The 14,216-nt window shown below is 43.3% G+C and overlaps 1 protein-coding gene across 1 annotated transcript in view; it reads right to left on the reverse strand.

Annotated features, from left to right (window-relative positions):
• Nucleotides 1-14,216, reverse strand: part of Dixdc1 (DIX domain containing 1) — a 71,614-nt gene continuing 57,398 nt past the window's right edge. Inside the window, 3 exon segments of the mRNA XM_060373633.1 lie at nucleotides 1-2,084; nucleotides 3,497-3,605; nucleotides 4,763-4,868. Coding sequence (XP_060229616.1) covers nucleotides 2,004-2,084; nucleotides 3,497-3,605; nucleotides 4,763-4,868 — 296 coding nt within the window. The 3' untranslated portion in view covers nucleotides 1-2,003.

Here is a 14,216-nt window from a genome sequence, read left to right on the forward strand (position 1 = left end):
TTTAAGTTTTTTCTGATTTAATTTTTGCTGAAAAGTTAATTTCATGTAATGTTAAGACTGCTGAAAGAAAAAGGACAATAAAATCAGATTTAGGAGACAGATATTCAAGGTAAATTATACCTGGACTACAGTAATGAAGTTTAGCCTGATCACCTTCATGCTGTCAAATAGCAAAACATTCGAATTCATGCAACAGAGAAACTGGTGATATATGAACATTTTGTCCCTCCAGCTGTCTTGAGAGAAGACGAAAGTAACACTGTTTTCTTCTTTTGGCTTTCACAATGAGTTGTTCTTGCTTATGGCTGACTTTCCTGAACGTTCCTAGTTATAGCTGATGAAAAATTGTTCTTCAATAGAAGACCAGGGTAGTGTGCATGGAAGACATCAGGTCTTTTTGATCTCATGTCTTTTAGAAGAGCAATCAACTAGATTAAAAAAGAAAAACCCTCCAGCACTAAAAACAGGGAAAATTGGACAGGAACTAACCGCCATTAGTATACTCATAACAAAATAAAGCTTGTTCAGAAACCACAAGAGGTGGTAAGAAAAGACAGTAGAAAAGCTACTGAGAGCTCTAGAAAATGGATAGAGTATAGGGAATGTCAGATTACACAGAAGTCACTCTTGAATTATAAAAATAGACATGGTTCTCAGACAAAAAGCAGATGAGTACAAAACAATTTTCAAACATGAACTATTTTTAAAAGATATGTCTATATAAAACAATGAGATGTCATCTCAGCGTTCCAAAGGGTAGTCCATTCAAATGGCTGAAAACGGGAGACACGGAGACAGGCAAGTCCCAGAACTGACCCAGCTATCCCACTCTTCTGTTTGGCAGTGTACAGTGTGGTCAGTCGGTTTTAAGGGACTGTATAAATAGATAATCATGGCTGACTGGTGGTTGGTGCTAGGTGAGCGAATGAGAAAACCCTAAGTTACTGAGTAACCTCTGAAACTGAACTCTTAAGCTTCAGTAGTTGACAGTGTTACAGTAAGAAGTGACTCTTCACCTTGAACCAATCAACCCTGCCATTCACAACTCATGCTCCATGCCCCGCAGGTTTCACTGCGCCCTAAGGGAACAGCCCAGACTCAATATGTAATAGAAAATAACTCCAGCCTTGAAATGAGAGGCAAAACAGTTAAGTCGTGCTCAGTACTCAAATCACAAACACAAATTAATGGTCTGTCTCCTTGTAAATGGGAAGATGCCATGAGTTCAGGTCAAAGAGATGTGGGGAGCAGCACCTTTCCATATCCTCTTGGATTTTTAAGGAGCCCCTCGCTTCTTATTTTCAAACACAAAGTTTATCTGTTTGAAGAAAAATAAATGGCCCTAAAGTTAATGAGTCCTCAGAGAAAACCAGCAGTATGCGAAAAACGCCCTCAACAGGCTAAGGACAAGCTGCAGAACCAGTAAAAAACAGAAGAGGCAGCCCAAGGTCTGAAGTACGGTTTTGGCATAGTACAGCACAATACGGGCAACCCTTTCCCCACAATCCACAAGTCACCATCATCCAGTTCTATATGCAAGTGGGCTTTCATCTTTGGTACCACCTCACAACATAATCATGGTTTGCAATGCCTTGTCTGTAAGTACAAATGCTGGGACTCTGATTGCTGTAACCATTGAGGCCAATTAAATGAACACTGAAACACGAAGGAGTGATGCATCCACTTCCGGGTTCCAGATAATAGCAGCCATGCCCCTACAAGAGGGGTCATCCTTCTCTGTTGGTTAAGGCCTTCGGTTTGGTGTCCTCAGAGCAGAATAAAACACTGTTCCCATGGAAAAGGAGCTCCAGGATGAACCCATGGTCTATGTTTTGGGCAGAGATTTGAAGTACCAGATATGCCAGGCACACAAACAGGACTGGCCTGTGACCATCATACTTGAAGAAGCTTCTTTTTGGCAGCATGACTTAGAAACTTCTCAGCGTACTCTGGTGTTAGTCCTCTTTCCTGAGAGAAGCAGCCAAGGAATGTCCAGGGTCCAGTTAATTCTCTCTATGGTCTTCTTCCACCCAGGCTACAATTTTCCCTTCCCATCCAGGAATGGCATCATCATCATGGAAAACCTAGTTTAAAAAAAAAAAAAAAGCCATAATAGAAACATTGGACAATCCAGCAGACTGAGGCAGGAGGGTAGCTATGAGTCCACCAGATTGGGTCACAGTGTGATACCCCATTTCAACAAAACAGAAACTACTAAGAGAAGTAAGGTAGAGAAGCTGGGCTCTATGGTACACACTGGTAATCCCAGCACTCTAGAAGGCAGAGGCAGGTAGATATCTGTGAGTTTGAGGCCAGCCTGGTCTACAAAGTGAGTCCAGAACAGCTAGGGCTACACAGAGAAACCCTGTCAGAAGAAGAAGAAAGAAGAAAGGGGAAGGAGGAGAAGGAAAAGGAGAAGAGGAGGAAGAAGAGGAGGAGGTAAAGGAAAGTCACTTGAGCAACACTTCTGGTAAAAGGCACTTTAAGGACTCTGAGATGGCTCAGTGGACAAAGGCATCATCACATGACCTGGATTCAATGTCAGGACCCACATGGTGGAGACAATCACCTGACTCCCACCAGTTATCCCTGACTTACAGAACACTACACACACATGCACACACAGAGACAGAGAGGTAGGGAGGGGGAGACCAGCCCAAGAGAAAGAAGCATGTTGCAGTCAACAAAGCTGAGAGGGTTGGCGATCGAAGAGCATCATACACAGAGATGCAGAGTCTAGAGTTTGTCCCTCTGTGTCTTGGTCTTTCTTTGGTTCAGCATTTCCTCACTATACTGCCTTTCCCCCTTCTGGAACAGTAATGTATATCCTGTGCCACATACACATATCTTGTAATCCGCTTTTTTATTCTGATTTTACAGGGGGTTACAATTAAGAGAGTGCCTTGAGTCTCCAAAGAGACTTTAAATTTTTAAAAAGTGCCAAAACTGATATTGCTATGTGGACTTTTGAAGTTGGACTGAATGCATTATTGCATTATCATATGGTGACAAGGCAGTGGGAGCCAAGGAATGGAATGTGGTAGTTTGAACAAGAATGGCCCCCAAATGCTTGTATATTTGGATGCTTAGACATCAGGGAATGGCACTGTTTGGAAGGATTAGAGGTGTGGCCTCATTGGAGCAGGTGTGGTCTTGTTAGAAGAAGTGGATCCTGGGGGCGACTTTGGGGTTTCAAGGGCCCAAACAAGCCCCAGTGTCTTTCTCTCTCTCTGATGCCTGCAAATCCAGATATAGAAGTCTTAGCTACCTCCTCCAGCTCCATGCCTCCCTGTGTGCCACCATGCTTCCAACCATGATGATAATGGACTAAACTGTAAACCAGCCCCAATTAAATGCTTTCTTTTATAAGAGTTGCCTTGGTCATGGTGTCTCTTCACAGCAATAGAGCACCAACTAAGATAGGAACTCTGGTACATCTGGGAGCTAATTCAGGAGTGACCAGTAATATTCCCCCAACTGCCCCTGGACTCTGTACCTCTTCTTTGACAGTGCCAAACTCAGGATCTAGTGCTTTGAAGTGGTACCGGTGATTCCCTTCTCGATCAATAGCCGCTTTAAAATCCTTCAGTGTCACCTCCCCCAGCCTGTAACAAAAGAAGAGTGTACCAAAATAGCCTGTTAATCAATAGGCTGGGAAGGTGATGTGTTAGCTTGAAATCCAGGCCCCCACCAAAGTCAACATGCAGAAGTAGCATGGCTTCAATACTAGGTCACGGCCCCTGATAACCAAGATGTCACTAAAATAGAGGTTTGGGCAACCAGTCAAAACTAGGAATGAGCCTGGCATTACACATCAGGTGATCAAAGAACTCACATTCACTGCTTTTGCTCTTTCTAATCAGGAAAAAAAAAAAAAAGGTATTCAAAATAAAATTTGTTAAATAACCATAAATACACCTAAGTTTTCTCAGTTTCTCCCCTGACATAATGGTCCAGTTTTCTTAGGCTGATAATATTAAATTCATCAGGTGTTTTTTATTTGTTCGTTTTTGTCAGGGTCTCATTCTGCTGCCCAAGCTTCCCTTGATTTTGCTATGTAGCCTAGGGTGACTTCAAATTCACAATCCTGTTCCAGGCTCCCAGGTGCTCAGATTACAGGTAAGTGGCACCCACCTCAAGCATCAGCTTGAGGCTCGTGCCTTTATGGTGACACAAACCTTTAATCCCAGCACTCAGGAGGTGGCAGCAGGTGGATCTCTGAATTCAAGACCATACTGGTCTACATCATGAGTGCAGGCCACCCAGAACTACATAGTGAGACCCTATCTCAAAAAAACTAAACAAAAACAAAACAACACAGTTTATTATTCCTGTGTCTAGCAGTAGATCCTGCTAGTCCCCTATAATGCCACTGGTTGCCAGGGGTGATGGTGCACCCCTTTATTCCTAGTAGAGGGAAGGCAGAGGCTGGAGGATCTCTATGAGTTGGAGGGAGACTAGCCTGGTCCCATAGAGAGTTCTAGGCCAGCCAACGCTACATAATACCTGTCTCAAAAAAGGAAGGAAAGAGGGAGGGAGGGAGAAAGGGAAGAAGGATAAAGGAAGGAAGAAACAAACAAACAAACAAAAACCTGCCAAGCTGGAATTTGAGTCTCCATGTTCTGACAGGCTGCTTTTCAAACACCTTTCAGCCCCTCATCTGGGCAATGACAGGGCTATGCTTCCCTTTCTTTCTTTTGCTTGTTTGTCTGTCTGTCTGTCTGTTTGTTTTTACAATGAAACAATGACATGAGCATCTCACCTCTTTGGTATATTGACCATGAAGGGCGTGAGTGACCGGTCAGTGAAATAGAGCACTTTAGTGCAGGTGCTGCTGACAGTTGGAGAACTCTGGGAGTGAGGCAATGCTGCAATCAGAGACTCTGGTTAGAACATTCGATTTGATCCAAACTATTCCTCCTTTTGTTTACTCAAAATGTCTCAGGACGCTGAAGCTGCCTGAGGTCACAGCTCCTCGATCAGCCTTGCCAAGCACCATGTCCACAGAGCATGGCTCATGATCACCATGAGGACAGGAGGTGCCTTGGGCATGGGCATCGTCATGGGGACCTCATTTCCCATCCATTCCAGGGATTTCTGGCAGAGGAACACCACCAACCCTGACAACACTGTTGCTAAAGATCAAGTGGTCAGAGAACATTCCCTGGCCGGATTTCAGGGGACTTAAAGTATACACCCAGCAGGACCTGCAAACAGTTTATGTTCAGATTTCGGGGGTAAGAATACTCACATGAGTTTTGGAAAGAAAGAAGAATGAAAAAAACAAAAAACCTCAGGACACAGGAACCATCATGGTTTTGATCGTAAAGGCCTGTACTTCAGTCTACTAGAGGGTAGGGTGGTCCTGTGCTGTGCATTTGTGTATGTGTGAGAGAGAGGCAGGCTCTTCCTATGGCCCTGTCTGGCTTAGGACTCATGATAAAGACCAAACTTGCCTTGAACTGACAGAGATCTACCTACCTACCTCTGCCTCCCAAGTGCTGGGATTAAAAATACAGGCCACTACACCTAGCCTTACATTTATTTTAGTGTGGATGTGTGTGGAGATCAGAGGACAAATTTTAGGAGTCAGTTCTCTCCTTCCACCGCCACATGGAACCAAGGATTGGACTCAGAAGGTCAGACTTGGCAGAAAGTGCCTTTACCACTAAGCCAGGTGCCAGCCCCTAAAAATGTGTTTTTGAAACAACATTAACAAAAAGAAACAAAAAGTAGGGCTGGAGAGGTGGCTCAGAGATTAGGAGCACTGGCTGCTCTTCTAGAGGGCCTGAAATCAATTCCTAGCAACCACATGGTGACTCACAACCACCTATAATGAGATCTGGTGCCCTCTTCTGGTGTGCAGGTGTACACGCAGACAGAACATTGTCTACATAACAAGTGAATCTTAAGGAAAAAAAAAAAAAAACTAAAACATCCTGTTACATGATATAGATGATTCTGGTAACATCCATCCAGTTACCAAACAGGATCTGTACTAATAATCAATATAGTAAAATCAGAACAAACAAATCAAACACATATAATTTCAGTGAGCTTTCTAGCACTTTGTGCATTGTCAACCTCCACCTTCTAAAACACAACTTAGAGTCAACAGCTGTCAGAGAAGGAAGAGGAAAAAGAAGGAGGAGGAGGAAGAGGGAGGGAGAATTCTAGGAAAAATATGCATGCCAAACCCCAAACACTTTTATAAGAAAGGATTTTTGGACTTTGCTATTTTATTATTACTTTGCCAAACAGAGTCTCTGTTATTAAGCTTCTCTATTTATATGAAAATTGTAGATTTTGAATTATTTATAAAATCCTTAAAATCCAATAAAGCACCAGGAAATATACCTTTAAAATAAGAGCTGGAGCCCAGTGGTGATGGCACATGTCTTTAATCCCAGCACTCTGGGGGCAGAGGCAGGTGGATCTCTGTTAGTTGAGACCAACCTGGTCTACAGAGTGAGTTCCAGGACAGCCAGGGCTACAAAGAGAAACACTGTCTCGAAACCCCCAGGAGAGAGAGACAGAGACAGAGACAGAGTGAGTTGGGGGACTGGAGAGGTGGCTCTGTGGTTAAAAGTACTTTCTGCTCTTGCAGGAGACCTGGGTTCCCATAACCCACATGGTCCTGTTCTAGGGGTTCTGATGCCCTCTTCTGGCCTCCTGAGGCACTGCACATATGGTATACTTAGATGCCCACAAACACACATAAAATAAAAACAAATCTTAAAAATAAACGATACAGGTGGACATGGTGGTGCACACCTTTAATCCTTGCACTTGGAAGGCAGGAACAGACAAACCTCTGTGAGTTCGAGCCAGCCTGGGCTACATAGTGAGACCTTGTCTCAAACAACAACAAAATGGCACCAGAAAATAAAAGACCCATTAAAAAAAGAAAAGTGAGTTTTGCTTCATGCTTCATCCTCTATAGAAAAAATGACTCTAAACGAATCATAAGCCTTGACTTAAAAGCTAAATATTTACTGGGCTTGGTAGAATATACATTTAATCCCAGCACTGCCAGAGGCAAGTACATTTTTGTGAGTTTGAGAGTCTTGGTACATATAGCAGGTTCTACGCCAGCTAGGACTACACAGTGAGAGCCTGTCTTACAAAAAAAAATCTTGATGTCATTCTCTCCATTTTAGTTATGATAAATTACGTTCTTCAGTGTCATGGAGAGTACTCAGAGGGGCTGCCCCTGTGAAGGGGATCAGCATATCCTATAATCCTTCCAAAACCTTCCTTAAACTGCGAGATTCCTGCCATGTCCCAGTCCCTTGAAAGTCTATAGAGGGAAGGGCTGTCCTTTGTTCTTTGGGTTGTTGCTAGATCTCCACTATATTCCAGCTACCCCTGTTGGGAGTAGCTGACGGTAAAAGGGCTTGATTGGTGTCTGGAGAGATGGCTCAGTGGTTCACAACACTAGCTGCTCTTTCAGGAGTCCTGAGTTCAATTCCCAGCAACCACATGGTGGCCCACAACATCTTTACTGGGATCTGATGCCCTCTTCTGGCATGCAGGTTTACATGCAGATAGAGCACTTATCTACATAAAATAAATAAATCTTAAAAAAAAATAATAAAGAGCACTTATTGCTCTTGCAGAGGACCCAGTTTGGTTCCCAGCACCCACATGGTAGCTTACAACTGCCTGTAACTCCAGTTCCAGAGGATCCAATGGCCTCTTCTGACTTCCATGGACAAAAGGCATATATATGGTATAGATAGATCTAAAAAAAACATATATGTAGGCAAAACACCTATACATATTAAAAAGCACAAGGCCTGACCAAATGTTATGTCTATTTTTTTTTTCTCACAAAGTCCATACTGGCCTCCAACTTGCTATGTAGACAAGGATGACCTTGAATTTCTGAGTCTCCTACCTCCAACTCCAGACAGGACCTCCAGTGCCTGGATAAGGACACCAACCCATCCATAAAACACCCAACCAAAATTTGTCCTGCCTACAAGATGTGCAGGGACAAAGATGGAGCTAAGATTGAGGGAATGGCCAACCAAAACCTGGCTCTACCTGAGACCTACTCCATGGGAGAGAACCAACCCCTGACACTGCTAATGTTACTCTGCTATACCTGTAGACAGGAGCCTAACATAACTCCTCTAATAGGCTTCACCCAGCAGCTGATGGAAACAGATGTGGAGATCCACAGCCGAACATTAGCCAGAGCTTGGGGAGTCATATAGAAGACTTGAGGGAAAGACTGAAGAAGCTGGAGGGGCCAAGGATTCCACAAGAAGACCTAGAGTCAACTAACGTGGACCCATGGGGGCTCACAGAGACTGAAGCACCAACCAAAGAGCATGCGTGGACTGTCCTAGGACCCCTGCACATATGCAGCAGATTCTCAGCCTGGTCTTCATGTGGGTCCTCGAGCAACTGGAGCCCGGCCTCTCTCTGGCTCTGAGGCCTCCCTTTGGATCTGGTTCCCCTAGATGGCTGCCTTTTCTGGCCTCAATGGGAGAGGATGGGCCTAGTCCTGCAGCGACTTAATGTGCCAGGGTGGGTTGGTGCCCATGGAGGACTCCCCCCACTTCTCTGAGAAAAAGGACAGGGAGAACGGGGGAAGAAGGGTATATGTGAGGGTGGGGGGAACTGGGAGGAGGAGAAGGGGGCTTCAATCAGGATGTAAAGTGAATAAATAATTATTTTTAAAGTAAAGACTCACTGAAGGATGGAGGCCACAGAAGGTGACCCTTGATGGTGTATAATCCAGCTCTATTTCCTGTTCACTATCTGCTTTCTAACTCTGGATACAATACAGCCAGCACCTTCCTTCTCTAGTCACCCTCCAGTATGACATGATGGATTGTATCCCCTAGAACTGCAAGCCAAAATAAACCCTTCCTTTCATAAAAATAAATAAAATAAAAGACACAGACCACCAGGTGTCTTTCACTCCAGATAGGGCTTTGTGCTTTTGCAGTGAAAGTGTTCCTGTCCTCTAGGCCTGCACCAGGGGGAGGGGAGTCGTTGTTTGGTTTGGGTTTTCAAGACAAGGTTTCTCTGTGTAGCTGTTCTGGTTTGGCTGTTTTGGAACTCACTCTGTAGTCCAGGCTGGCCTTGAACTCACAAAGATCCACCTGCCTGCCTCCCAAGTGCTGGGATTAAAGGTGTGTGCCACCACCACCCAGCTTTTCTTTTCTTCCTCTCTCTCTCTCTGTGTGTGTGTGTGTGTGTGTGTGTGTGTGTACATTAGCATTTTGCCTGCATGTATGTATGTCTGTGTAAGAGTGCCAGATCCAGCTGAACTGGAGTTACTGACAATTATGATCTGCCATGTGGATACTGAGAGTAGAACCTGGGTCCTTTGGAAGAACAATCAATGCTCTTAACCACTGAGCCATTCTTCCAGCCCCAAGGTTTTCTTTTGACTCTGTCCCTACAAACTATTTCATGCACAGAACATAAGTCTATGGAAAAGTGCCTGCGTGTTATGAACTCCTATGCCCTCAGCACGTGGGTTCCATGTTTAGCCTTTATCAATGCAGGGAAATCTCAGAATTCTTATCTGTGGCACAGTGGCCCATTGCCCTTTCCGGCTTCATTACACGTAAGCTATTTCTCTTTCCTTCTTGATCCTGGCATGTGTCCAACCCAACCCTCTTTCTCTCTAATAATTTGCTTGTTCAGAACATTTCATATAAATACACAAATGTAATATATGTCCTTTTGGTTTTTTAAAAGATATTCTTTCACTTTGTGTGTGTGTAAGCCAGAGATCAATGTCAGATGTCTTCCTCTGTCTTACTTTTTGAGATAGGGTCTCTCACAGAGCCGAGAGCTCACAGATTAGGTGAGAATAGTTGGCCAGAGAGTGCCAAGGACTCACTTGTCCCTGTCTTCACACAGATTACAGTGATGCGCTGCCACACCCACATGGCTGCTGTGGATTTGAGCTCAGGTTCTCACACTTGTGGGGCAGGCACCTTGCCGAGTGAACATCCTTCTGGCTCTGGCATCTTGTATTTAGCATATGGAGTTCATTCATGTTCTAATGTGCATCAGTCTTTATTTATTCCTTTTTATAGCTGAATAATATTCTATTGTTTGCATCTACCACAGTTTGCTTACCATTTATCAATTGGCAGACATTTGTGTTAACTCTTTGGTTTTGAATATTTGTTTTCAGTTCTTTGGGGGTATATATCCATTATTTCCTGTGATAATTCTGTGTTTAGCTTTTTTGCCCTGTGCTTAGCTTTTGATTACTGTTTTCCTCAGTGGTTCCATCATTTTACAACTTGAAAGCAACACAGAGAAGCTCCAGTTTCTCTATTTCTTTTGGGGACACGTGTTTGTTTTTTTTTTTAAGTGTTTTCAAAAAGATTTATTTATTTATTATGTGTTATTTATTCTGCCTACATGCCAGAAGAGGGCACCAGATATCACTATAGAAGGTTGTGAGCCACCATGTGGTTGCTGGGAATTGAACTTAGAACCTTTGGAAGAACAGCCAGTGCTCTTAACCTCTAAGCCATCTCTCCAGCCCTTATCACCACTTGTTACTTTCCATTTTCTTGGAACCATCTAGAAGAAATGAAGTGAAGTGGTATGTCATTGTGGGATTTTAATCTTGTTTTGTTTTTTTGTTTGTTTTTTTGTTTGTTTGTTTTGCAGGTAGGGATTAAATGCAGGACCTTGTCATGTACTAAGAGCTCATTCTACCACTAAACTATACCTACAACCCTCACTGTGGGTTTCTTAAGGATTTTTTTTTTTATTTTCAATTATGTGTCTCTGTCTAGGTCTATGTGGGGTATGTGCAAGTGTGTGCAGGTGCCTGCAGAGGCTAGAGGAGGGCACTGAAAACCCGGAGTTACAGGGGACTATGAGCTACCTGCTGTGGGTGCTAGGACTGAACTCAGCCCTCTGAAGGAGCAGACAGCACTCTTAGCCGCTAAGCCATCTCTCCAGATCCTCACTGTCGTTTTAATTTGCAGTTCCTCATGGCTAATATTTTTTCATTGCTTATTTACATATGTGTCTTTAGAAAACTGTTTACTTGAAGCCTTTGTCCATTTTTCATTCTATAGTCTTTTGTAGTTGAATTTGAAGAGTTCTCTATATATTCTGGATCCCAGGCCCAGATAAATTATTTCTAAATTCTTTCTTTATCTTGTCGATTGTCTTTTTCCTTTTCAACAGATGTGTTTCTTTCTAGTCCTAGTTGGCCTGGAATTCACCGTGTATAATGAAGCTGACTGTGAGCCTGTGATGATCTAAGTCCCAGCCTTCTGAATGCTGAAATGACAGGCATGCGCCACCATACCCAGCTCTTCTGACTTCCCAGACAGTGTCCTTTTATGCAGAAAACATTTTGTTTCTATACCAGCTGTTCTAGCTTTTTCTTCAGCACAAACTTTGTTTGATTGTTTGTTTGTTTTAATTTTTGTTTTTGGTTTTTTAGGACAGGGTTTCTCTGTGTAGCCTTGGCTCTCCTAGACTCACTTTGTAGACCAGACTGGCCTTGAACTCAGTGATCTTCCTGCCTCTGCCTCCCCGAGTGCACCACCATACCCTGCTAGCTAAATATGCTTTTGATGACATACCTAGGAGTCCACTGCCAAGTTCAAAAGTGTATTTCTCCTTTTCTAGAAGTCGTATAGATTTCTTTTTTTTTTTACATATATAGAGCAACTGGTAGGGATCCCATGTTGTAGGATATCCACTTGTCCTAAGTCAAATGATTATACATATATGGGTGTATAAATGAACTCTCAATTTTATTCCACTAACTTACTGTGTTACTTTTAAATAACACTGTAGATAGCTATGAGCCACCATGTAGTTGCTGGAAACTGAACTCAGGACCTCTGGGAGAGCAGCCAGTGCTCTGAGCCATGTCTCCAGCCCCAATAAACAATTCTTAAAAACTCTGAAATAATTGTTGGTTCTCTTCAGGAGTCAAGAACAGGAAAGAAATTTGGCTGGGGCACAGGCGGAGCAGAATGGAAGGAGGAGCTGTGGACGTGCTACCACGGCCTTGCATACCTTGTGTGCCCCCATATTCTGCAGTGATTCTCAGGTGAAGTACCATTTAATGCTCAGATCCTCCAAAATTCTCTCCATTAGACAACAAAGAACCTCAGGCACAGTGCCATTAATTAACATTCTTGTCTGCAGCCATACACTGTGGGGCGGCCGCCCCAAGACTGCACTTCAGAACTGTCTAATTTTATATTCTCTATTTTCCTGCTCTTAGTTTGCATTCATTTTGAGGCAGGGATTTCAAGTGCCTCTGAATTTACAAAGACGGATGCCTCATTGGCATTCAAATGCATCTCCTTGAAGCTCAGATTAGAATGAAACTCTAAAAGTAATCCACACACAAGAATGCTTGAAGCCACATGGAACAGAAGGATCCCGAAAGAGGCTGAGACAGTCTAGGTTTGGGACGAGGCACAGGATGCATACAGCAGCCAAGGGCAAGAAGGAGGAGGAGTTGCGGGGGCGGGAGAGGGTGTCGGAATTAACATTCAGAGAATGTAAGGAAAACTGAGACACTGAGGGCTCCAGCTCAGCAGGCTGCTGCAATGAGAAGCAGCCCCAGCAAGCCCACCGTGCTCTGGTCCACTCTGCAGAGTCTAATACTGCTACAGGATGCCCAATGCTATATGACGACAGTGTGTCGTCTCTGGTGATGGTGGAAAACATTTCCCCAGACTGTTCAAGAACATAAAATGCTTTTGGAAAGACAATGGGAGGCAAGGTTTGAGGTGCAACCACTTGACTACACAAGGAGAAGTCACCTGTGACCCAACAGTGAGAATAAGTGGAGTAACTGAGTGAACTAGATCGGGTGGCCATGGAAGGAAGAAAGGAGAACTGGAGCCGCAGAGATGGTTCAGGAGGTAAGGCTGAGTGTGCTTCCCAGAATCCACAGGGTAGAAGAACTGACTCCTGCGAGGCATCATCAGTCCTCTACATGTGACTGTGGCACACAAACACACATGATAATAATAAATGTTAACATTTGTACAGAGAAATGAAGAGAGTAACTACAGACCTGTACAGAAGTCTGGTGTGGGAGAGGAGGAGAAGTAAGTCTGTAGTTAAAGGGCTTCCGTAGTTACACAGGTTTTTAGATTTGATAAGCCGAGGGATATGCTGGCCTGTTTGTGAAGATGGCGTCACTGGAGGGTCTGCATCAATACTCAATTCTATAAGCAACTATAAACTAAGGGTGATGATTTAAATGATTCTCACGTGCATGAAATAATTGGTCTAGAGAGGAAAGAGCTTATTATTTTTAAAAATGTATTTTTATGTTCATTGGTGTTTTACCTGCATGTATTAGGGTGATGGATCCCTGGGAAGAGGGGTTAACAAACAGTTGTAGACTGCCCTATGGGTGCTGGGAACTGAACTCAGGTCCTTTCAGAGAGCAGCCAGTGCTCTTAACTTCTAAAGATGCTGAGCCATCTCTTCAGCCCTAAGAATTTATTATTTAAAAAGCGTGTCTAAGAATGTAGAACTTTTACATGGACAGTACATATTAACCTTAAAAAAATACCAGAGAGGATAATAATCACATTTAATTTTTTTGTTTGTTTTTGTTTTTCAAGACTGGGTTTCATGGTGTGTAGCCCTGGCTGTCCTGGACTCACTCTGTAGACCAGGCTGACCTCCTACGCAGACAGACCTGCCTGCCTCTGCCTCCCAAGTGCTGGAATTAAAGGCATGCAACACCACAAATTAAAACCTTAAAGAAGCATGGTAGTGCATGTCTTTAACACCAGCATTTGGGAGGCAGAGGCAGAAAGATTACTTCAAGTTTGAGGCCAGCCTCGTCCACACAGGCCTACATACATGGCAGTAGTCCTAGCACATGGGAAATAGAAGTAGGAGAATCCAGAGTTCACGACCATCCCCAGCTACATAGCTTGAAATTAGCCTAGTTTACATGAGACCCTATCTCAAAAAAATGAAACAAAGTTAAATAAAAGACAGACCACAAAGTAAAACCCTTAAGACAGTTGCACAAGTATAAATGTATAAATGTAAAAATGTACAAAATGTAAAAAAGTATAAAATATTAAAAAAAAATTGTAGAACAAATTGTGTTCTCAAATTTCTGATTTAGCATTTCCTTGTGTGAGATGATGATGGGAGAGAAACTGATTGTTTTAGTTCCAAAATTAGCTCCAGAATCTTTTTTCAGGACTCTTTGGAACTAG

The sequence above is a fragment of the Meriones unguiculatus genome, chromosome 1 (genome assembly GCF_030254825.1).
Source record: "Meriones unguiculatus strain TT.TT164.6M chromosome 1, Bangor_MerUng_6.1, whole genome shotgun sequence".
NCBI lineage: Eukaryota > Metazoa > Chordata > Mammalia > Rodentia > Muridae > Meriones > Meriones unguiculatus.